Raw genomic sequence first — 25969 nt, 5'->3', positions numbered from 1 at the left:
GGGCCTAAATCCATTTTTTTTCATTGTTCAGCATTCCGTCCATCATCTGTTCTTTTTGCATTAGTCACCCTAAGTGGGAATGGTATGCCAAGACGTGTACTGTGCTCATTGCGCCACTAGATTCAAGATAGCCTGGCTGTTGAGAGGTGATACCCGAAATCTGTCTCAGGATGCTTGCTTCTGGTCCAGGGAGGACCTGGCTTGGCAGTTAAGGCTATTCTGTTCCCATGAGGCATTGGGCCAAGACTGATTTGCATACGGCTGGGTCCAAACTGCAATGGCATGGTGAGCAAAAGAACAATGGATTTAACCCAGATCTCTTGACTGTGGGTGAATATTTGATTTGCTCTGCATTCCGTGCATCATCTGTGTGTCTTTTGCTTCGAGATTATTATAAAGCAACATTATAGTCTATTAATCAAACACAATGGGTTTTTATAAAACCGGTATTCTAAACTCACATATGCAATAATGGAAAAAGTTTCAGTGAAATAAATTATTTCCCTTATGACAGCACAAAGCAGGGAAGGTGCGTTTTATCTAGATTTTCTGATGTCACTTTATACAAATCAGTCACTAAATGGGTATCTATTTGACTTTCCTTTTTTAAGTTAAACTTTGTTTTTGACTCTGTGCATTTTTATATAACACAAACTCGACCTAAGTTATTCAAGTGCTTTTTGTGTTTTAGTCACAGGGAGTTTAAGTGATTTGCCCAGAATCACAGGTTGTTGAGCTGACACCAAGAATCAAATCTGGTTCCTCATTTCCAAAGTCAGCAGCTCTGGCAGTACGCCACATCCTGGGTATGGGAAGGGTGGCAGGCAGAAGCAGTGGCAGCTTGCACTGATCGAAGTGGCAGGCGTAGAGGTGGAGGGGCGGGGGAAGGGGGTAAATAAAAAATTCAATAAAACTTTCCTCCTGTCTGCGTCGCTGCGTCCTCCTCATCGCATCTCTCCACTCCTTTCTCCGGCCAGAACAAGAAGCACCCAGGCTCTCCATAGCCATTCACAATGCTGCAGTGCAGCATCGAGATTGGTCTGAGCGCTGTGGTTCGGCGCTCAGAGGGACACTGGAGGCCTGGGCAGGTTCTTAACCCAGACTGTAATGTAGCATGGGTGGAGATCATGCTATGTGGACATGAATGTTTGGCCGGCCTGAGATGGCTGGCCAAACAATCACACGCACATAGGGAGTGAAAACCACTACTCCCATCCCATGCTCTTTCACCAGAGCAGCCCCGCCCCGCCAAGCTGACGCACCCGAAACAAGAAAAAATAAAATGATAATAACATTGAGATATAATCATTTTATTTTTTCTTACACTGCTAAAAAGAAGTGGGGTAACACTCCTCCGCTTTAATTGAGGAGCCGCCACTGCGCAGATGATACTTGAAAGCTCGGCTCGTTATGGACTCGAGGTTCTAACAGGACCTGGAATTGAGCCTGAACTAACTTTGGGGTTCGAGTCAGGCTCGAGCTTTCAGTGGCTCGCCCACCTCTAGTGAACAGAGTGAGTGAAGCCTGCATGAACCTCATATTAAACAACTTCTATACACCTTGCCCATGATTAGAATTTCCTGCATGGCACCTACAGGGTGGACAGCTCCATGTTTACATTTTTAGATATGGGATACCTGCATTCTATTTTTAGGAGAAGGAACATCAGTGACATCTGACCCAAATTTTAGGGGTTCTAAAAGTCTGTAACAAGACCACTGTGTTAATGGAGCAGGGGGTGGCTTCTTATGGTGGAGGAGCGTCGCCCCAACACGCTGTAAGCCAGCAGAGGCAAGGAACATAAATAAAATGATAATAAAACATTTTTATTACCATTTTTTTTTAGTCTAGCAGGCTGTGAGCCGAAGGAGGGGTGTGGCCTCCCATACTGAAGCTGCAGCATCAGGGAGGAGGGGGGGAATGCTGGGCACTGCCAAGGGGCCGGCCAAACCTGCATGCATACTTAGCCTTCTTCTACCTAGCTGTGTTGATAGCTGGATGGAGAAACCGACACAAACTCCCAGTCTATGTTTGAGCGCCGAACCAAAGCACTCAGACCAATCCCAGTGCTGCTCACATACTGAGAATAGCATTCCCAGCATGTGAGCAGCAATAGGATTGGGAGCTGGGACCCTGAGCATTGTGCAGCAGGCTCCTGACAAGGACACGAGGATCAGGAGCAAGGCAGCGGCCGTCGGAGAAGGTAAGTTTTATTTTCTTTATATATGCTTTTTTTAGTGTTCCCCTCCCCCGCCCCACCACTTGGCAGTACTGGCCGCATCAGTAATAGAGGTCTTCTTCTGCAGCATACCGCTACATGGAAACCAGTATTTCCAAATATATGAACTAAAAGCCATGCATTTATGAGACCGCGCCGAAAGAAAGATCTGCAAATAATGCAATAATTCAAGACCGTTCGTAGGTCTCAGAAGTGCTATTCCCCTGAAGTTAAATACACTTGAATCTGTCCATTGCAAGTATTGATCCAATAGAATGGCTTTCTGACATCACTTCTTTGGCAGTAGCTGTACAGAGGACGTGGACATGTAATAGAGTAAACGTTTTGAACACAAGTGCAATGTATGTTTCTGGGAGAAATTGCCAAGAGAAGTCACCAGTTACCGTGTGACAGAATGACTATCATGAAGCGTGCATTCTGTGGTATTGAATGGGTGCCCATGAGTCTATGTACCACAGAATTCCAGCCCATCTTTTATAATGTAACTGAACACTTCTTCATCAGATATTGTGCCACAGAATGCTTCAGAATCAGTCACTGTGTCACAAAATCGATATATATCAGTTATTGTGCTAGAGTATTCATGCCTATTAGCTACTGTGCAACAGCATTTATACGTATTACTGATTTTTGCCACATAATGCATGCCTATTAAATGCTACAGCATTTAACCCTATTAGTTATTGTGCCACAGCATGCAAGGCTATTTCTGTGTCACAGCATTCATACCTACAAGCTATTGTGCTACTGCATGCATGCCTATTATACATGTACCACAGCACGCCTCCCTATAAATGACTGTGCCACAGAATAAATTCCAATAGTTACTGTGCCACAGCATGCATCCCTACTATTTATTCTGCAACAGCACACATGGTTATTAGTGGTGCTTAATTTGTAAAATAATAAGTGCTGAGGCCCAAAGGTTTGTCCAGAAGCCTGCGGCAGGCACTATCAAAGGTCAGAGTGCTGAATAAAAATGCTCTATAGTCTTGGAGACAAGTCATGCCTCTTAAATCCTTCACCTATATTTCCTGACTCGCTTTCTCACTTCTGCAGGTTCTTTTCCCTCTCTGCTTTCTCTCTTTGTCAATGTTTTTCCCTCTTTCCCATTTTCCTTCCTCCTCCCATTTGAATTGTCCCCTCCCTTGCTTTAATATCGGATCTGCTGCGGCAGTTTCCCAGTGAGGAGCCAATATCACATGGAAGGAGATAAAGTGAGCTGGAAACCCTTACACAGAGTGAGTTTCCAGCTCGTGTTTGGCGGATCACGCATCTGACGTCCACTCAGCATGGGAACCTCCCCAGGACATTATCTGCAGCCTCTGAAGTTGTTTTTTTTGCATTTATTTTTTCTTTGGGGGGGGGGGGGTGAGGGGGGGGAGTCAGGGCTTGGCACAAAGCCCCCTCCCCTTTCCAGTGCCCGACCCTTTCATGACTCATGAGATTAATTTACTCTAGGCCCCTTTCTGCTCCAAACCCTGTCCCTTTAAGCCCCCTCCACTTAACCCCCCCTCTCACATAGAGAGATGTATCGGAAAGTTGGGAGGTCAGGATCCGTGTGAAATGTTTTCTTTAGAACTGAGGGGCAAATTTACAAGCCCATTGCGCCACAGTTGCATCCCTTGTAATATTGGAAAAAGTGAGTTGCATCCCTTTTAATATGGGAAAAAGTGACGTACAAGTGGCGCGAGGGGCTTGTAAAAAATCCCTTCAGTTTTTTCTTAGACAAACACTTACTGAGGTATCGTCATTACCTCCGAGAGTCTGCTAGTATTTTTTGATTTGCCCCCAACTCACAAAGGCGTGTTAATATGTGTGTTTTTTCTCTATTATATGGATGTGCCTGATGTATTTAAGATCCTAATAGAAGTGATTTCCATTTTAAAAATGAACTAATATAGAAAGTACTGTTTGCAATTAAACAAAAATTGACAAATTCACTGCAGCCTTGTTCAGAATCAAACATTTAAGAAACAAGCATTTACAATGCAATAGGTCTCGCATTATTAAAGTTTGAGCTATTGGCATTGTAAATGACAATGCCTTTTATTAATTTGCATCGGTGCGTAAACAAGCACTTTGTACTTATAGTCCATGCGTATGAGAAGCAAGGCTGGCAGTCTCTTTTACTGCCAGCCTTGCTCATCGTAAGCAAGGAGTATACGTTCAAAGTGAGTGTTTAAACACTGATTGCAGGTTTTAAAAACAAATGAATAAAATGCATTGTCATTTACAATGCCAATAGCTCAAACTTTAATAATGTGAGACCTATTGCACTGTAAATGCTTGTTTAATATTGAAATAGGCCCTCTGTATGCAAACTTTCTAATTACGAAGTATGCCGAAATTCAATTATGGTACTTCTAAACCAGGGGAATGAAAAAAACACTAGGGACCTGTGGTATATTTGGCTTGCTTAATAGGTTGCTTTGATAATTGTATTAGAAATCACTATTTCTTAACTTCCTGAGTTCTAAGTATAGCAGAGGACAGAATATATCACGGTTCTGTTTCTTATGTTCGTTTCTGAGGAAGTGTCCTGTGAATTTTTCTGGCAAATTTACTCTTTAAGCATTCACATAATATCACAAAGTGTTACATTAAAGAAAAGGAGCTTGCCCCCAGTCTGACATTCTGCATGTCATCAAATTGCAAAATTCTTAGACCGAATACTCCTCACTGTGACAAAGATCTCTCTTTTTTTTTTTGCATAATAGTGACCACATACTAAATGCTACATCAGTGACTGGGCATTTATATTTTAAAGCTATATAAACAATGGAAAGTCTTATCAAATGTTATGGACTAGGTGCACATGTAAGGTTGGTTTACACGCAGTTGTTTTTTCACTCCTACAAAAAAAGATTTACTGGCATGAAAGTTTTTGCGTGAACAAATCGACTCGCAGTATCTGGAAGTAGGTGGCAAGTGGTTGTTCCAATGTTGGGATGCCCTGCGAGCTTGTGCTCACTCAGACCTGCCTGTTTATGGGTATTCAGGACATATGTAGTTACGTGAAAATAGAATTCACAAAAGTTGCCAGTACGATGCCTGTAAATCAGCAACTGTCACAGGTTTCCAGGCCTGCTTCTGCTAACTATAGTGCATTTCTGACAGTCCTATCTCTGCCCCAATGCGAGGTCCTAGACCTTGCTTTGGTGCAGATTTAACCCCTTCCGTGCGGGGCGTATTTTCCGCCTGTGCTGACTCCGCCTTGCGCGGGCGGAGTCATGAGGGAACGGTTCCGTCATCAGCACAGCTCACCCGTAGCTGATGACGGAACCGTTCTGTCATCAGCACGGAAGGGGTTAAGAATGAAATTATTAAAGATTGGTGCCCATATTAGTTTTACACTGATTCGCCGTTATTTTATTTTTAATATTCCCTTTCACCAAACCCATTTAATTAAATATTGCTTTAGAGAAGTGATATTTAACAATGTTCTAAAAAAAAAAAGCACACTGTAGTAGTTTAGTAACACTTTTTCTCTAACCATTTTTTTTTTAAAGTAAAATGCTTATGGTACATTTTATTATGAAAGCAAATAATTTGCACATTCGATTAATCCTCTTCAATCTTCATGCGGTTTTGCTTACGTTCTTCTGCATGCATTGACATTTAATAAAGGGTCATACTGGTAGTATTATAAATATTAAAATTTGCAAACACATATTGGAACCACTGTCATTAATGCAAGCTGAGCTTACAACTTGGTGTATTTCTTACAGCTCTCACCCTAACATTAAAGGTGTTGCACGATTGAAACTTGTATACATACCATCTTAAACATCTTACACATTTGGATGTATAACTTGCCTTAGCAACTGACACTCCTTGTCCTGTAGACAAAATAAACATTTGGATTTGTTCATGAGCACAAACAATATGTCCTGCTTTGGCCATTCCACACCCCTACAAAACAAGGCGGAAGAGACGCGAGACGCCAGCGGCCACTCGCGTGCACATCTCCTGTCCTAGTAGTGATCGGGAGGATGCCGCCGCGCTGCCCGCGGCGACCCGGAAGCTCTTGGCCGGCCGGCCAATCCGCTCACGGCCGACCGGAAGTCCCGCCTCCTGAGGTCCGTGAGAAGAAGGCCTGCCGGCGCATGGAGCGCCCTGCCGGTCCTGGGTAGCCCGGGTCCCCAGGAGGGGGCCGGGGAGAAGGAGGAGTGTGGCGCCTGTTGCGGGGCTCCTCTGACCTGAGGGAGCCCCGATCCAGAAGAGGAGACGCGCCGTGAGGAGCGGAGCGCGAGAGGAGCCCTGCCGGAAGAGCGCAGCCAGTGAGTGGGGCCCAGGGCTGATGTGAAGTCCGTGCGTGCCTTTGTGTATGCCTGTGGGGGAGGGGTGTGCGCGAGAGAATGTGTGTGCGCATGCGTGACTGTGTGTGATTGAGAGAGAATGCGAGGCAGGGGATAGTGTGCCGTGTGCCTGTATGTGTGCCGTGTGCCTGCGTGTGCATGCGCGCGCCTGTGTGTGCGTGCATGCAGAGGGGTGGGGGCAGCCTGTGTCTGTGTGTGAGCAAGGGCTGTGTGTTACTCCGCGCAAGCGCAGCTCAGACGCGCGCTCCCGAGGTGAAATCTGACAATGTCAAAGCGTGCGTCTGATTGCTGTCCACATTCCTAAATACGGGCCACAATAGGTCTGAAGCAGACACCTTCAATGCTCACGCATTGAGGGTAGGTCTGCTCGACCTAAAAAGGGACAGTGCTCCCAGAGTTATGTTTGGTTAAGTAAAAGTAGCTAAAGTATATGACGAAGTGTTGGAGACAATAAGGGGCCTATTTTATGCAAATCAAACTAACAAGAAAAAAGTACAGCTTATGTTATCACTCATCCCAGTCAATAAAGACTAAAGAAAGTGTAGAATCCCAATACCAAAATGGAGGTTAATGTAAAGTGTGGGTACAGACGATAAGCTCAACTGCAGGAGCTGAAAGACTTGAGGGATTTATTTATTTATTTATTTAAAGGTTTTGTAGAGCGCGTAGTAACCCTAGAGCATCCCAGCGCTAAACCTGAGTCTCCTGTGGTTTCAGCCGAGGAGGGAATTATGGGTGAGGAAAAAGAAGGGTCTTTAGTGATTTCCTGAACTGGAGGAGATTGGGTTCTGTCCTCAGTCTTCGTGGGAGGTTGTTCCAGTGTTTGGCCGTGTGGACCGAGAAGCGGCGGCCACCGGCCCTGGCTTTTTTAACTCTGGGGACTGTGATGAAATTTTCTCCACTGGACCGGAGGGCCCTTTCCGCTTTGTAGGGGATAATGAATTCCTTGAGGAGAGGGGGGCCGTTGTTGTTAAGGGTTTTGTGGGCAAGACAGAGAGCCTTGAAGGCAACCCTTTCTCTGACTGGGAGCCAGTGGAGAGACTTGAGAGCTGGCTTAGCCGAGGATCTTGCGGGTGTGCCAGTAAGCAGGCGGGCTGCGGCGTTTTGGACTTTCTGCAAGGTGTTGAGGGTGGCTTCGGGAGCTCCCAGGTAGATTGCGTCGCAGTAGTCCAGTCTCGCCAGGATGAGGCCCTGAATCAGGAGTTTCTTGGCGTTCCCAGGGAGCAAGGGGAAGATCTTTCTACAGGCTCTGAGTAGTCCGAAGCATGTTCCTGCCGTCTTTTTTGCCTGTGTTCTGAAGCTCAGGTCTTTTTCGATCCAAACGCCTAGGCTTTTGACCTCTTCCTTGGGAGCGGGGGGATCACCCAGGCAGTTGGGCCAGAGGTGAGGCGGCAAGGAGGGCCCTTTGTGGCCAAGCATCAGTATCTCGGTCTTTGAGCCGTTTAGCTTTAGTGAGGAGAGGTTCATCCAGCGGTGGACTTCGGTGAGGCAACTGTGAAGGTCAGAGGGGGAGTGGTGGGGGTGAGAGAGGGTTACCAACAGCTGGGTATCGTCGGCGTAGTTGATGATTGATACGCCGAACGGACTGACCAATTTCTCCAGTGGGGCCATGTATACGTTGAATAACGTAGGGCTCAAGGATGAGCCCTGCGGTACTCCACAGCGAAGGGGGATAACGGGTGAGTGGCTGTCGTTCTCCCAGACTTGGAAGGAACGGCCTGCTAGAAAGGATTTTAGCCACTTCCGGGCCGTACCCCTAACTCCGATTTCTCCCAGTCGTTGGATTAAGGTGAGATGGTCCACAGTGTCGAAGGCCGCACTGAGGTCCAGGAGGATCACTGCCACTGATCCTCCCGTGTCCAGAATGCTTCTGGCCTTCTCCACTGCTGCCAGGAGGGCGATGTCAGTGCCCTGGCCTGGACGGAACCCTGTCTGGGAGACCCCTAGTAGATTGTTGCTCTCCAGGAATAGTGACAGTTGTTTGTTCACTAACTTTTCCGTGATCTTACTATTTCCTGGGAGAAGGGAGATGGGTCTGTAATTGGAGAGGTCCTGTGGGTCCAAAGAGGGTTTTTTTAATAGGCCTTTGACCGCTGCCGCTTTCCAGCTGGGGGGAACTATGCCCTGCGAGAGGGAGGAGTTGATCAGTGCCGTGAGGGGGGGAATGATGGTGCTGGTCACTTTTTTCAGGAAGCGGAGGGGTGCGGGGTCGAGGGGGGACCCACTTTTGATTGAGGCCAGTGTTGCCACAACCTCTTCCGTGGTGACTGGACCAAAGGCGTCCAGGGAAGGTGAGGGGCTGGTAGGATCCCAGTCCGTGTGACCCGGTTGACCCGGTTCGGAGGGTGGAATGGCCACGAGAATTTTTTGTATTTTCTCGTCAAAGAAGGTAGCAAGATTAGTACATTTGCTTTCCGCTTCTTTGGGGTCGAGTGGTTTGAGAGGGGGATCAGGGGGGTGAAGGAGTTCTTTAAGAACGGCAAAGGTTTTGTGGGCCGAGCATGCAGCGTTTTTGATTCTGCTCTCGTAAAATGCGATTTTGGTGTTACGTAGCTCCTTTTTGTAGGCATTTACGGAGGAACGGAATGCGTCTTTTTTCTCTGCAGTTTTGTCCTTCCTCCAAAGGCGTTCGTTCCTCTTGCAAGCCTTCCGCAGAAGGTTGAGTTCGGGGGTGTACCAGGGGGATGGGTTGACTCTCTTGGTGTGTTTCAGAGAGCTGGTTTTTGGCAGGATGGCATCAAGAGATTGGGTGACCCAAGTGTTGAATTCCTTGTCTGCGGCTATGGGGTCTTGAGAGGGGGGGGGGAGCGTTTTCCCTTAGTTTGGCGGCCCATTCGTCTGGGTCCAATTTATGCCATCGTCTAGTAAGGGTTCTGATTTTGGGGGGTTGAGGGGGCGGAATGTTGATAGCCCATACAAAGGGGACCAGGAAGTGGTCGGTCCAAGGGAGGGGGACGTGATCTTGCGTTTTCAGATCTGGGATGTTTGTAAATATGGGGTCGAGCAGTTGACCTCTTTCATGAGTGGCCTGTGGATTTTTTAGGTCAAGGCCGGTGGAGGTGATGTCCTGTAGCAGTTCTGTCGCCTGCTTATCGACCGGGCCCAAGAAGTGGACATTGAGGTCCCCCAGTAGTAGGTAGTTGGAGGAGGCCGTACACTCAATGGAGATCTGATCGATGATTTTGCTTGGAAATTCCGCCAGGTGGCCCGGGGGGCGGTATACCAGCATTCCCGTTAAGGAGGTAACTGGGGAAATTTGTATGGCGAAGTGACAGCTTTCGCATCCCTTGATGTTGCCGTCTGAGGATCTGCAGGTAAAGACGTCTTTGTAAATTATGGCTAGTCCACCTCCTCTACCCTCTGGTCTGTTCAGCGAGCACATAAGGTACCCGGGAGGGAGTGCGAGGACTATATCGGGGCCGTTGCTGGAAGTGAGCCAGGTTTCAGTCATAAACAGGATGTCTGTGGCGTGGTTTGCGATTGGGAGGTTGATTTTGTGCGCGTGCTTCACGAGCGACCTGCAATTGAGTAGGCGTAGTTGAAGTCCACTGGGAGCCGGATCCGAGCCGGCAGGGTTGCAGAGGTTGCATCTAATGAATGGGTTGTCGCCCGTCAGGGTGCGCGTGCAGGCTGGGTGTTTCTGGGTTTTTAAGGCTAGAAGCTTGTACCGGGAGTATGTCAGGTTGTTCCTGGCGAAAATGGGCATGGTGGTGGGGCCTGGGGCCAGCTGGGCCCGGACGGGCCCAGACGGGCTTGTCTTTGGCGCGCCTTCGGCGCGCTGCCGGCGCGCCCGCTGCGCCCGTCCGCTGCGCGTACGGAAATGACACATACTTTATACAGATGAGGGGCGTGGCTTCCAAGGGGGCGTGGCCTAGTCACACGCCGGCAATGGCGCCGAGTTTTTTGGTAGAGAGCCGCTGTCAGCGCAGGGCAGCTGAGCGGTGGATTGAGCAGGATCGAGTCCTGTGCAGCCAGGTAGGGAAGGTATTTTAAAACACAAAATACTCAGAGTGACTCACAATATCACACGTGCATTAGGTTAAAAACAAGGTGTCTATCTCCCGGCTTTTCGCCTCAGGAGAGTCTGGGTTCTGCAGAAAAGGACATTCCTTGAGATGCAAAAATTGTGCACTAGGTAGAAATTTGGCACCTGAAGAATACTCCTAGAGCCACCACATCAAGTAGAAATTGTTGAATACGACTGGAAGATGGGTGACTTGGTTGAGCATACAAGGAACATTCTTGCAGCAGAAATGATGGAGATAAAATAATTATATAAATTAAAAAACAGAGCAAGAAGTGCATATAAAGGCAATAGAACTGAGGCAGTCAGTGTGAAGAGGTTAATTAAATCAATGTGTCTTTTCCATTAATGGAAAATACTCGAAATTGGATCTGTTTTGTAGTGCAGATTCTCCTACTGTGTCTAATCAAGGCAGCAACAACTATTTGATTATTCATTTAAATGGTTTGTTAATTTTCAGTTGTGCAACGTAATTTCCTTTGTATGTGGAGTAAAAAAAAAAAAAAATCACCTATTATCCCTTTTGCTGCGTGTGTCGGCCAACGGCCGTCGCGAGCGCTACCCCCTTAGTGCTGCGCACCTCCATTGGCCGACGCGGCCCCGCCCGCTTAATAGAACGTTCCACACTGGCACGGAACCTTCGAAGCAGTTAAGGTGTTAATATTCAGTTGATCTCTAGAGTAGCCTGTTTTATGTAACACCATTTCTGCAATGTGATTGGTGTATGTCATGCCACTTTATTAGTTTGGCTCTATGATGCTACCTCACACCATGCTGAGAACTCAGTTTCTTTTCCTCTGAACCTATAAAATGTGCCTATTGTGGTACATGTGCCAGACCTTTCTGAGCTTTCATATCAAGCAGTTCCAATGTTGGTCTGCTATTTGATTTTGTACCCTTTATGTTTTTGATTGCCAGGCGTTTGCTCAATGCAATGAAGGCAGACTCTATGACAGTCTGTTATTTGACTATATACTTAGATTTTTCCCTTGACCTATAGATTATTTTGATGGTGCTTTATGCTGACTAACTACCCTTTTGCTTTCTGTAATGATTCCTAATTTTGACCTTGAATACTGCATTGTTTTCATTATTTACTTTTGGCCCCCAGCTTTTGGGACTGATGAAGCCCAATCCCACATATCAGAGAGTCTAGTACATGTTAAGAGTAGGTAATACTGGCTATCGTTGGCAGTTTTTACCTGTCATATGTTTAGGCGATACTAATTGTGGAATGTTTATTTCAACTTAAGCTATAATCACATTTTGATATTTGACCTAACACTGTTTTAACATACTTTGTTTACATGAAATCTATAGCTGCTTATGCGTAAGCGAGTTTACACTTGTTCGAAAGTATTTATAATAAAGATTAGTACAGTGGCAACAAAACTCTCAATATTAGCTGTACAAGCACAATTTACACTGTGCCTGATACTTAAACCCATGCTATTGTCAGCCTGCAGGCACTCACACAACAACATATCTCTTTTTTTGAGGAACAATAGATCGTTGTATCTCAAAATATCAAGGTCAAAAATATATAGCTACAAGAAAACTGATTCTAAAATATCAACTTCCACCACATCAACAATGTACGCATATAAAGGCAAACAACGTTGACCTAAGATGTGGAGTTGAGAATTGCAAAATCTATATTTACCTTTTATATATTTCTTCTTGAGCATACAGTGTTAGATCTAGATCTGTATGAATCTATTGGGTAATACAATTAATTGCCATTTCAAACAACCAAACAAAGCATATGGCTGCAGAAACACACAAGAGGGTGGTGTCGATTATATTGACATATGTATAGTCCTAATGAACACATTCCCAAAATGCATATGCATCATTGATCCACTCCAAGAATTATGGTAACAAGCAAAAACTACTCACCCTGCTACAACAATCTCAAAATCTCCATCATTGTCCACATCAGTGATAGCCACACCGTAGTTGAGCTGTGGAGGGTTGCTGTCATAATCTGGTGGCAGCACAGTGCTAGTCACAGAAGTGAACATGGGCTCAGACCGCTGGGTGGCCCCACACAGGGGTGAGATGGACCACAGCCACAGCAGTACCAGCATCGTTGACATCTAAAATCAAATTAACACGCTGATTAAGTCTCCCATTAAATTGACACATAAATCAATCTAGCAAAATTAATGAAGCGTCCACTGAGCTAGGAAATGCAAGTAACACATAAAAGCTCTGCTTTCCGCCCCTTTTCTAATCTCGGATTTAAATGCAATGAGCATTCCTTTTCTTAGACGTATCCATTTCATTATCTGCAAATAAGATGTTTTCTTAAAATGTATACAATATTGGCTCCGATATTCTGAGCCATGTGAATTTTGTCCCACCCACTATTGTGCTGCCCTTTCGAATTTGATGCTGGAGACTATATTTGAGGTAAGAATGCATGGTAACATATAATACCATTTCCTTTTCTTATTGTTTTAGACTTGTGCATCAAGTGATGCAGACTGGGTATATGAAAAAGACAGCAATCATTAGGCAATTTTGTATGGATTTTACTGTACACTTTTTTCTCGAGCTGATGTTAATAACACTTTATTTCAAATGTATATCCCGTTGGTTGCATTTATGTCACTAAGGACAGAACCTCAAATGACAATGTAATTAAGCTTTCCTTTGTTATGCAGTTCCACATGTAACTCTGACATTGCAACAAATGTGGTAACATGCATATATCATACAATGCAAATAAAGGTAATAAAATAGTTGGCTTGTCAACTATTCTGTGGTTAACAAAATCGTCAAAACTTAATATCAAACAATAATTTCTTAAGGACAAAAGAACATACTATTTAAAAAAAACACTAGGTAAAACTAATTATTGTGCTCCCCTATAAATCCAACCAACGCTTTGGATTGGCTTTGGAATGGGTTGTAAGTGTGAGCAACATTTCCTATGGGTACTAAAATAGGGAAAACACGTTTTTTTCTCCTCCCTTAACTTTATTTCTCATGGACATTTCTTCATGAAATCTGGCATGCTGTACCTTAGTTGACTAATTAAGTTGATTGCATTCATATGTACACATAAAAAAAGTTATATGCAAATCATCAAATATTTGTTTTTATTGGAAACATCGCCTGACTCATAACTGAACCACAACTACCACTTTCCAATTTCATTTTTTGTAATCACGTAATCACTTAATCCTTAGTTTACTCTTACTTTTACTGTAAGATGTTCAAATATTGAATATTAAAATAATTAGAACATGTGAATATTACTGTTATTTAAATATATTTAATCTTTTTTCCCCATGTATGTGTATATATATATATATTCACTGAAAAAACCATAGGTTTCACACCAGTTATAGTTAGCTGGAAATTTTACTGATATAAAACCATTGAAATTCCCACGTTATAGTTAGTCGGACTCACTATAACTTGCGCGTGCAATGCACTGCTGATGACATCACATATTACATCACTCATGACATGGTCAGTGACATCACTCATGACATCACTGATGACACCATCCTTGTGACACAGTCACAGACCTCCTCTCAGTGTAAAGTAACCCTTGAGACACATATTCAAAAATAGAAACTGAAATTTTTAAAAAATGGACATACCTATATCAGTTACAACAAGCAATTCTGTACTTCCACTATCTATATACACATCCACTCATTCACCAACAGTTCTATATAGTCACTCATACATATACTCACTCATCATATGAAGAGATACACCTATACATCCTGTTACACACCGACATTCATCCAAAAGTTACTCACACACATATTCACACGTGCAAATAAACTATTGAACAACCATTTATTTGAATATAGAGTTATACACACACTTCCACCTTACTTCTACTGAAAATTACACATATTTATTCTCTTAAACAATCACTTATAGAAACACATACTTATTTAAACAGGAAATCTTACAATCTCTTACTCTCACATATACTCACTTATATACATCAATATTCATATATACTAGATTAAAACATATGTAGTTACTGATAAAGACACTAGTGAGCCAGTCATTCACTCACTAACAAACACATATAGACACTCATCCACCCATACAGTCCTGTACATATGCTGTCTTCAAAACACATACAAACAAAGAGTCAGTCACTCATGCATCTATGTGCTAAGTAATACCTCCACCAAACCACATAGACACTCATACTGATACTACTAAAAATATCAAATAACCCATATACATACGCATGTAGCTACTTATCAACACATGTAGCCACTTATACACAAAGTGAAACACTAATATATGTATTTAAATATTTAAACATAACTCACTAATATTTATTTTTCAGAAAGACACATATTCACTGGATGGTGTCATCAGTGATGTCATGAGTGATGTCACTGACCATGTCATGAGTGATGTAATATGTGATGTCATCAGCAGTGCATTGCACGCGCAAGTTATAGTGAGTCCGACTAACTATAACGTGGGAATTTCAATGGTTTTATATCAGTAAAATTTCCAGCTAACTATAACTGGTGTGAAACCTATGGTTTTTTCAGTGAATTTAATAGGTTTTTTAAATGCTAATTCCTAACTATAACTGGTGTGAAACCTATGGTTTTTTTCAGTGAATTTCAAAGGTTTTTTTAATGCTAATTCCTTACTATAAGTTTCACTTTATAAATAAGACTGTTAGCACTCTAGTTGTTCTTTTTAACACTCTGGTACATTCTGTCATTGGGCTACAGTTGGGCTACATCTAGTTGAATTTTGGGCTACATTTACAATTTTTGATCTCTGGTGGCCATCTTTGGGCTACATTGGGCTACTTTGGGCTACATTTGGGCTACATTTTGGCTCTAACATATATTAAGCCCAATGTAGCACAATACATATTTTTATAAAGTTAATTTTTTTACAAACCACTTCAGAATAGGGCTACCTGTCTCTACAATTATCCCTTTTTTTTTTTTTAATTTTTGGGGGGAGCGCTCCCAGAGCGCGCCCCGAAAAGCGTATTTCTGAAAAGCGCCCCCGGGCACGCTCCGGGGAGCGTCTCGTGAGCGCCAATATCGCAAACGAAAACATGATCGTGACGTATCGCGTAGCCGCGACCGCGTGATACGCACGGCGTAAGCGCACCCGGAAGTACTCGAGCGAATACGATCGCAAAACGTAAACTTCCGACGCGCTTACGCTGCGCGCCCCCGTGCGCGTAGCGTAAGCGCGTCGGGTCATGTGAGCAGAAAATAACACTTTTCATTGGTTCATAACAGTTTTAGTTTCATAATGATGAAGCCCCTGGTCTTGTGACCTGAAAATAACACTTCTCATTGGTTCAGGACAGTTTTTTTTTCTAAATGATGAAAGACCCCACCTTTTTTCCTTATTCTGACTTTGTCCTTTGACTGAGGAAGACCTGTTTGTTGCTCTCTCTACTTTTTTGCTCCAAATAATGGCTTCAGTAGTAGCATCAGCTGGTGCATCTGCCCCACCACCACCACCACCACCACCAAGAGGACCAGCTCCAAATTATATTGGTGGTCAAGAACAGGAGGAGGAGGAAGAGGAGGAGGGGAGAAGAAGATGGCTGCCAGAAGAAAATACACCTTACAAACCCAAACCACACATTGTTTGGCAGTTTTTTTCAATTCCAGAGGGGAAAAAAAAGGTGAATGCTCCCAAGGTGACTTGCCTCATCTGCAATGATGAACTTTCACGGGGCAACCCAAACAAGAAATATTCTTTTGGTAACTATACCATGATTCGGCACATGACAAGAAAACATCCAAACAACTACTCTCGTGCAGAGTTCCGGGAACTGGCCAGTAACCTCCCCCAGTCATCAAGGACCCCCTCCCAAAGAAACCAACCCACTTCCTCGCAACCAGAAACATCTGAGGTGATGCCTTGCATTCAGCCGAGATTTGCTGATTTTAAAATTACTTGTACTGCTTGTGGCAAGCTTATCTCCTATGGGGAACAAAGTATTAAGCTCATCGTCCTTGCAGGTGATAATCACAAGTGCCCCAAAAAGAAATAATTTTTTGGGTTTTTTGTTTTTTTGCTCCAGTTGAGCCAGTTTCAATTCCCTTTTTTTGTTTCTCCCCCTAAAAAATACAAAAAAAAATATAAAACTGTTTTGAAAAGCCAAAAAAAGTTCAAAAAGTTCCAAAAACACAAAAAAAATATAAAACAACAAAAAGAAGAAAAAAAAAAGTTCTTTTAAGAACTACCTCCAATTTCTAAATAAAAACTTCATTTTTTTAAAACTCTGTCATCTTTTTCCCTCATTTTACGCTCCCTGGTGCGCTACCTGGTGCGCGCACCGAGCGCTTCCCCCGCGCAAAACGAAAAAAAAAAATATATTTTAAATGCCCCGCGGGGCCCTTTTATAGCCCCCACATCAAACCTAGGGGGTCAAAGGGGTCTATCCCTGACGCCTTATGGTCAGTTCCCACTTTGTTTTAGCCACCTCTTATGTCTCGATTTTACCGAGACACAAGATGGCGACCGCTCTGGACTGTTTGGAATGTTTACAGACACCCGAGAGCCAATCAGCTTTCCATGCGCACCTCGCGTGTCGCGCCTGGAGCGCACTCCGGTGCGCGCACCGATGCGCTGCTATAGATATATATATTTTTTTGAACCTAAATTACTCAAAATCCACTGGAGCACATATCTTGAGACATAGCAAAGGCACATCGGGCTACCAGTCCCTACAATTTTGCCAAGTTTGGTGTAAATCCATTCAGCCGTTCGGGCTAAAAGTGAAATCGACCGCCCTATGGAAATTAACATGGGGAAAACGCGTTTTGGGACCCCCCTTTTATCTCGGCCCCCGCTTATTGTATCCCCCCAAACTTTCAGGGAAGGACCGGAGCTCGACGAGGCCATTTTCATGAAATTTTCAGGCAGATTCGTCAACCGGTGCCAAAGTTATTCCAAATAGAATTTTGAGATTTAACATTGAAAAAAATCCTAACTATAACTACCTACTGGCGACCGCCAGTAGGTAATATATATATATATATATATATATATATATATATATATATATATATATATATATATATATATATATATATATATATACACAGGCGGCTGGTGACATTTAAAAATAGTTAGGCGTAAAAGTTTGCTGTCATAAGGGAGGTTATACCCGCAAGAAAATGTGGAAAAAATATTGGGCAAATTGTGCATTTTCAAGCATATTTGAGAAAACAAGAACGTTAATAAAGCAATAATTATGACATCGATAAAGAGATGTTATACATAGGTAGCAGCCTATTCAATATAACCACAGAACTTCGTAATAAACCCTGAGATAACAATGCTGGGTACCTCGGATTTCTTTATTGGTATAAAATGAACGCTACAGAGGAAAGGTACGTTATTGTGATTTGCCGGACGGGACACAAAGTTCATCCCCTGAGAAATTCATTAAATGTTTTGTGTGCATTTGGGAGGAGCTGAAAAGGGTTCTTTCGCCAAACCACCAGACACGTGTCAGGCCATAAACACTGGGCTCAGGACATTTAATAGCATTGTTAACATATCGTAATATGACAGTGAAAAATGCAACTAAAGAGTGAGTCGAATGCATTGTTCTGCTCAACCCCCAACGCACATAACTGAAGTGAGGCAGCAGAAACTCATTTAGTGACATGCCAGCTCATGGTATATTTTAGATTGGCTTAACCTCGAGTGTATCAGGTACATTAGAGTGGTTTCTAGACATTACTTACGTTTCTTTTCTAGCCATGGGTGGTATTGTGTTGCCATATAAGGACCATTGATTGGGCTGGTTAATGGCACGGTTTGCCTGACCCACATGAACTCCGCAATCAACATGTTAAGGATTGAAGTAAACCCCGCAGGCCAGACATAGTTTAAACGCCTCATATTAGCGTGACAGTGGCCTGCCTGGAACATTCTGTCCCTGAGTTCCCTTTGCCCTGAGGCCAGGCCCGGACATCCTAGAGCAGTGGTTCTTAAATTTTTTTGACCTGTGGCTCCCTTGACCTAATCGTCAGTTGGCCGTGGCTCCCCACCATTTTTTTTTCACCGGTGGGCGGGATGTAAGCCCGACCTCGGGCAAAAGTGCAGTACAGCACATGTAAGTCATGCATCTAGGTGCAGGACTATGCGTCTCAGTACCTGCTCAAAGGCTTGACACTGTGCTGCGCAGGCCTAAGCGGAGAAAGCTATGTGCCTGACTTCATAACTCATTCACCACTAGCAAGAGAGGAGCTGGAGTGAACCAGGGCAGGCAGCTACATGGAAGTGCAAAAATCTGTCAAACATGTGCATGCAGATGAGTGTGTGTGAGCATGTGTGTGAAAGTGAGCGAGAGACAGTAGTGGACAGTCTGAATACCCCCACCGTATATTATGGTTCCATTCCTACCCTCCCTCTCACTCCTGGAGGGGGCTTGAGCCATCTGCAACATCCTGGTGGGCCTTACTATTGGTCAAGAGGGCCCATGCCTACCCCACTGAAATTGAGTGAAGAGATGTGTGGGATAGACAGACTGCAAAGGAACGGCATTTGGTAAAACCGCGTGCTTACCACACAGCAGACAGCACCAAATCAGGGCATCAAGGGCCAAGTACGGAGCGCTTGCATTAGGGCAAAAACTAAATAACATCCTTAATAAAGAGCCTTCAGGCACTGTGCGTGGCACCTGTCATAAAGCAACAATGGGAGCGCAGCAGAACAGCTTTGAGAAGCAGATAGACTGGCGTCATGAACAGAGAGCATGTTCATCAAAATATTGCTGCATGGAGGCGCCCTGGGACATGGTGGCCCCTGGATTAGCCACACTCCGTTTACCAGTCACTAGTTTCACCAGGGAGTGACAAACTGGCCCTGCTTGGGGGCCTTTTTCTCAGAGAAAACCCATTTTGTCTGCATGTGTCGGACCTTGCCAAAACCATTCGTGCCCATGGGATGAGCCTTACATCTTACGCCGACGACACTCAGTTGGTTTTGGCCATCAAAAATGACGGCCAAAAAATCGCCGATAATTTCAATCTGGGCATGCAGGCCATAGGGAATTGGATGGCATCCAATTGCCTCAAATTGAACTCGGATAAGTCCGAGGTGGTCATCTTTGGAAGCTTAACCCCAGAATGGTCCTCTCGCTGGTGGCCACAGTCTATGGGTCCTCCCCCCATCCCTGTCAGCAAAGTGAGGAATCTAGGTGTCATGTTTGACGATCGCCTCACGTTTTTCCCCCATGCAAATCAGATTGCCTCCTCTGCTTTTTTTAAGCTACGAATCATTAAAAAAATTCTCCCCTTCCTTCCTGTCTCTGCTGGTAAAACCCTGATCACGTCCTTGGTCCTGTCCACCTTGGACTATTGTAATGCCCTATTTCTGAATTCCCAAGAAAAAGTTCTCAATAAGCTGCAAACCATCCAAAATGCGGCTGCCAGACTGCTGGGTGATATCCCCAAGTTTCAATCAGTCTCAGGAACCATCAGAGAACTTCACTGGCTTTCCATCAGGAACAGATCTAAATTCAAAGCTTTATGTATTGTTTATAAGGCGTTGCATAACCAGGGACCAGCCTTTCTTACTCAACAACTTGTCCCCTATCGGCCCACCAGATCCCTGAGGTCTGCTGACCTCCTCCAGCTGGAAATACCCCGTACCAAACTGGTTTCATGGGGCGACAGAAGATTTCTCGTTTCAGCACCCAAGCTCTGGAATACTTTGCCACTATCTATAAAGAGCAGCCCCTCTCTGTGGTCTTTCCGAAAGCATCTTAAAACGTGGCTATTTGATCAATAATTACATCCTTCTCTAAGGCAGATTCAGCAAATACTTAGCGCCAAGATGCCCACGGGCCTTTGCTGCGCTTAACAAGTGTTTAAATAAATAAAATAAATAAAATGTGTTCGGGAGCCACCGCCTCCTCCCAGGCCTTCCAAACTGACCTCAAAGTTTGCCTCCTTCAAAGACACTTCCAAATGTAACTCACGCCCTCTCTATTATCTTAAGGAAGACCTTACAGTACAGAAAATTCTATTCTCCAGGACTATGGAAGTGCCTTCCCAGTGTGTTCTTGTGGTTTGATTGTCTGCCATTTATTGCAGTATTATCCTTCTACCTGTGTTTGGTACTCTTTTGTAACATGCACACGTCACTTTTCTTTTGTAACACTGTTTGCTACCTCTTATATTTTGTTTGCTTTAGATACTTCCACAAGTATTGCCTACATAACGTTTGTTCTTGTGCTTGAGTGTCTGCCATTTATTGCAGTATTATACCTCTACTTGTAGTTTGTACGTTTTTGTAACTTGCACACATGTCCCTTTTACCCCCTGTAATGTACCTTTTACTACCTCTTGTATTTTGTTTGCTAATATTACTGCCTCATGTAACTTAACGTTTGCTTTTGTAATTTGGACACTTGTAATTTTCTCATGTATCATTACTGTTCCTATTGTGAAGCACTCTGACACCTTCGGGCATTACACGTAGGCCCACAAGTGCCTGACCTGTGCAGCACTTTCGATAGCCATGTGAGGTGAAATTACATATAATGAGGCCCTGATTTCGAGCAGGGTGGCATAGGGTGGGGCACTTAATGCACCTGCAAATACTGGAAGATTAGGATCGGGTATTTACTGGAAGTGGTAAATACCTTCAAATTCTGAGCTCCACTCCATTGTATATGGGGCATAACATGAAGGTGTGGCATTAAAGCACAAGTCTCTGTTGTTTTGCCTTTTTACCTTTTTGCCCGGAGTTTTTGCAAATACATTTTTGGAAACCCATCAGTGTAAAACTGCAAGGGTGCAGTCATGACTGCAAATACAGATGTTTCATTTGTGTGTGCTTTGCTTTGTTCCCACCTGTCCTGGTTAATTTCGGACTATTCAACACACCCCCAGACCTGCCACCAAGCGTCACAAAATATCACCTCCCTTCCCACTAAAAAGCAGAGAACACACGGTTATAAGGAAGACAAGCCAGAAAGAGACTTTGAACAGCCACTGTTCTGAAGGGTTTGATCATCTGGCTCGCTTTTAAAGCTTGGGTCACATTACCAGCAAAATCAAACATCGAAGGACTTTCATGCGGAGCCCAGTGAAATTGCGCACCACTACACTTGCTACTATTCAAATAACTGAAGAAGCATTATGATTAGACATTCCTGCATTCGTCTGCGATTACGCTTACTTACCGACTTGAGTTAAACAGGGTCCTACGAGGCATGGCACGGCACGGCACGGCACGGCACGGCACGGCAGGGCAGGGCAGGGCACAACACCGGGGTCACCAGCAACGTTCCTCCGACGCTCCAAGCTTGCTAAGGCAGTAATGGTGAGCCTAAGCAGCTTAAGTACAACGTGTGCATGCGTACGTACGCACGGAAGCGTATGGCGGCAGTGTGCTGGGCAAAACCATTCCGAAGGTGGTATTTTAAACCCCCCGCATGTTGGGCTGCAATTTAGATCACCCACTTCCTGCGTGGCGGCACGGCGACCCTGGCTGCTCATCACGGCGCACCGGGGTGCTGCGGCGCACACTTTGGGAACCGCAGTCCTAGAGTTAGAGGTTACGAGTTCATAACCAAACCCCCTCTGACTTCACCGACCCCAACTTGCTTCCGACTCGTGTGCGGTATGCGCGCTGCAGCGCTGACACTGCCTGTGATCTGAGGCAGGCTGGGTTCATGCAGCAAGGCCGTTCAGCAGGAACACTGCAGTCCAGCTGTTCCTACACGCCGTGGGCCTTTCACTCCCCGACTGACTCTCTGCTATCAGTGCAATGCTGTGGCAGTGGCAATTGGCCTAATGCACAGGAAGAGTCTTTCGACTCCAACAGAGTTCCCTCCCAGCAGCTGCTCACTCAGGCACTGGAATTGATGTATTACTTAATAATTATAGACCCCCTTTAATACGGATCCTTCCCATGTTGTGGTGAGCGCAGCAAATTGCCCATTAATGCCCCATCTCCTGCGCCCTTCACTTCAATTTAGGGTGGGTGTGGTGCCGGGCTGATTGCAGTGGTCTGGCAAAGATCACTCGGCTGTGGTGAAGGATGCCGCGTTTCACAGACCTCTGATGCTTAAAAACGTGCACACAGTGTATCCTTGGACGCAGGTTTGCAAAGCTAACTATCTTCAACTAGACTGAGAGCTTCTAATTTAATTTATCGATGCTCTCTACACAGTGGCGGCTCGCAGTGATCGTGGGGGGGGGGGGGGAGGTCGCGCGGGGGGAGCGGGAATTCAATAATAAACAGAAAACTTACCTCACAGCCGGTCCGCGCCACCTTTGCTGCCCTTGGCGCCTTCACATCGGCACTGGAGTGGACTGGCAGCCCCTCTCATCCAATCCTGGTGCTGCCAGCAGTGCCAGGATTGGCTTAGGGCACGGCTACTCTTCGCCTGGCGCACGCCCATTAGGAGACCGAGGGGCTCCTATTGGGCATGCGCTAACAAGTGAAAACACAAGTGCACATGACTGGACATGGGCTACAAATTCGCCCTCCGTACCCACTCATGCGCACTTGTGCTGCTGCCTGTTGTCCCTATCTGACAATCATGTCAGTCAACAGGACGCCAGACCGCCCACCCCGTTCAGTCTCTGAAGAGGGTGGGCGGTTCCACGTCATGCTGACTGACATGATTGTCAGTTCTCCCTCGGCATCTTTGAACTTAAGTAAACTGATTCAGTTTACTTAAGTTCAGAGACGCTGAGGGAGCTGCGGGCGGGGGGTCTACGCCCATACGCCCCAATGGACACACTGCACTGTATATATATATATATATATATATATATAACGCTCCGATTTTTCTTTCCTTTTCAAAGAAACAAAACAGCACTCGAGGAGTTCGTGTCAACCACGCAAGATTTTATTATATATTTTTATAATATACATATATATATATATATATATATATATATATATATATATATATATATATATATATTACTTTCCTGCAAAGTAATGTCCCATGCAATGCAGTAACTCCCAATGTAAATGCTGCAATTACATGCAAGCTTCGACCTGCGACGTACACGTAGCAGAGCTGCATTTATATTCACACTTCTCTAAAACACTTTATGCTTAAGTACACCTACAAATCTACTGCACGACCAGTGGAGTGTCTGTGATCATCGCATTCCACCCACAATACCTGCCGTATAGGCCAAAGTTTAACCATGCACTCCAAAAGGACCTCCTTGGACCACAGCGTGAATCAGAGTGCTCAGCAGCCTTAGCAGTGGTATGAAGTGTGAAATAAATTCTACAATAAACTTAAACGTCACTCCATACCTCCACTCAGACAACAAAGCAGAGGCTAGTCTGGTTAGTAGAATGAAATGTTTTCTTATATCTACATTACTTTTTTTCCACACAAAGCAAAGTGTGACCACAGTAGGTCACACTCTGCAGAATGTTTAATAATCCACTATTTATTTGTTAAAGGTATACTAGGTTACAGTAAAGAACCTTAAGGCTAGGATACGAGAGAGGGAGAGGAGGAGAGATGCCACACTTGATGTGAGCTGTGATTGTGATGCTACAAGGCCAACACAGCCTCACTTACAAAGGTTAACTGGTTTCTGTGATTGAATTATTGACCCTTGGTAGCAAGTCAGTTCATACTACAAAAATGCACTTGGTGAATGTGCAACAACTAGCTAAAAATTATTCAGTTAAAGATTAAAAAAAATTAAAATATCCAAACCAAAATATTTATACCGTATGTACAGAAGAGAAAAAACACAAAATTAGAAAAGCAGACAATCGGATATTGCAATAATTGTAATAAGCAAACCAGAATATGACTCAATGACATCCTATAGAAAATGGAAAAATACGAAATATGTCAAAGTAAAATGACAAAGCGTGCTACATGTGCTTGAGCAGGACTTAGTGACAATCTGTTGCCAATCCATGTGTGAACACCACTGGAGAGAAGTTGGTAATTGGTCCTGCTGAACGTGTTTACCTTCACATGTAGGCTCACAATAAATTGTACAATAAAGGTGGCACCTCCCGCTATTTTCCAGCTGCAGGCGTCCTTCAAAGCTCAGCTTTCAAATCCTGAAGCAAAATGCTTCAAGCAGATACTTATGCAGAGAAAACTCACCTCTCTCCAATGTCTCTGGTAGGCAGGCAGGAATTGTGTGTTAAAGGGTAAACTGGCCGCTCCTTTGTACAGAGTGCGAACTTTTTGGGGTAAATGTATCAAAAGGTTTGAATGTGTGCAATCCCAGTAAGACATACACATGCCTTTTCGAATTCACTTAAATGGAGTTCAGGGAGAATATGTTTATTCCTCACAATTGCTATTATTAGACAAGCATTGGAAATGCAATAGGTCTCGCATTAGAAAAGTTGGAGCTATTGGTCTTGTAAATGACAAATATTTTATTTATGTGTTTGTTTTTTAAATAGCTAAATTGATAGCTTTGTCATTTACAATGCCAATAGTTATAACTTTGGCGAATGTCAGTACTAAAGATTTTTCAAGCATTTAGGTGGCAACACATGCCCGCTTTGGCAACAAAAAAAAGTTAGGGTTTTGGGATTAACAGCAGAAGGATTAAAATACCAAAACATATCCCAAAGTGTTCAAAAAGCAATAAATAGCAGCCAGTTCATAAGCAAAGTATAAGGGGTGGGGGTCCTGAATGGAGAACGGTCGCAGGGGTAGGCGAAGGTGGAATCTACGAGGATATTGAACAGGAAAATATAATTGTATGAGGGAAGCACGGTGGGGTGTGACAATGCAGGGTGGAAGCTAGGCTGAGCCTGCAAATTCATAACACAAGGCAAGCGGACAGGGTGTGGGCATATCAAATTCATTACATTTGCTGTTGTGTAATAATTATGTGAAATTTTTACAACATTCTGCAAAATTTCATTTAATGCCAAACTGCCATTTTGCGCTTTATTTCGGCGTAAAATTGTAATGGACGTGAGGAAACATTTGGAGTTAAAAATAATATCACAAAAAATAACAGCATTTTAAGCCGCTGAACATATTCTGCTTGTTGTGATGTTCTCATGGGCTAATTTTTTTGCCGCGAACAGCGCATAATTATGCAACAAACGTAAAGCAAAAATACCCAAGATTATGCCTGCGTAACAGAACTGTCATCCCCCTGCCTGGAGTCCTGAAGTGTGCGGTATGGAGAAAGAAGCACACGTTCGATGACCAAATCTCATGAGGAGCACCGTCGGCAGGCTAGGCTTTTAAGCAAACAGCCTCTGCATTCTGGGACTTGTAGTTTTGGAATTAACATTGAACCTGTCCTTCTGTAAACTTAAGACTTCAAAGAGCTGTTAAAACGTCAGAAATGCCATTATGTGTTACACATAACAATAACATGTGATCACTAAAGAGCAAGGCATGAGAGGGGT

At 44.2% G+C, this 25969-nt stretch overlaps 1 protein-coding gene across 2 annotated transcripts in view; it reads right to left on the bottom strand.

The window, feature by feature from the left end:
* The window catches only part of CRTAC1 (cartilage acidic protein 1), a 1573434-nt gene that overhangs the window by 1300245 nt on the left and 247220 nt on the right, over positions 1-25969 (bottom strand). For both annotated transcript variants that reach the window (XM_086922610.1, XM_086922611.1), the window contains exon 2: positions 12485-12684. In XM_086922610.1, the coding sequence (XP_086778736.1) occupies positions 12485-12684 (200 nt within the window). The remainder of the gene's footprint in view (positions 1-12484; positions 12685-25969) is intronic.

This window comes from Lissotriton vulgaris, chromosome 5 (genome assembly GCF_964263255.1).
Source record: "Lissotriton vulgaris chromosome 5, aLisVul1.2, whole genome shotgun sequence".
NCBI classification, from domain to species: domain Eukaryota; kingdom Metazoa; phylum Chordata; class Amphibia; order Caudata; family Salamandridae; genus Lissotriton; species Lissotriton vulgaris.
Note: the sequence above shows the minus strand (reverse complement) of the source record. Positions and strands in the feature narration are given on the sequence as shown.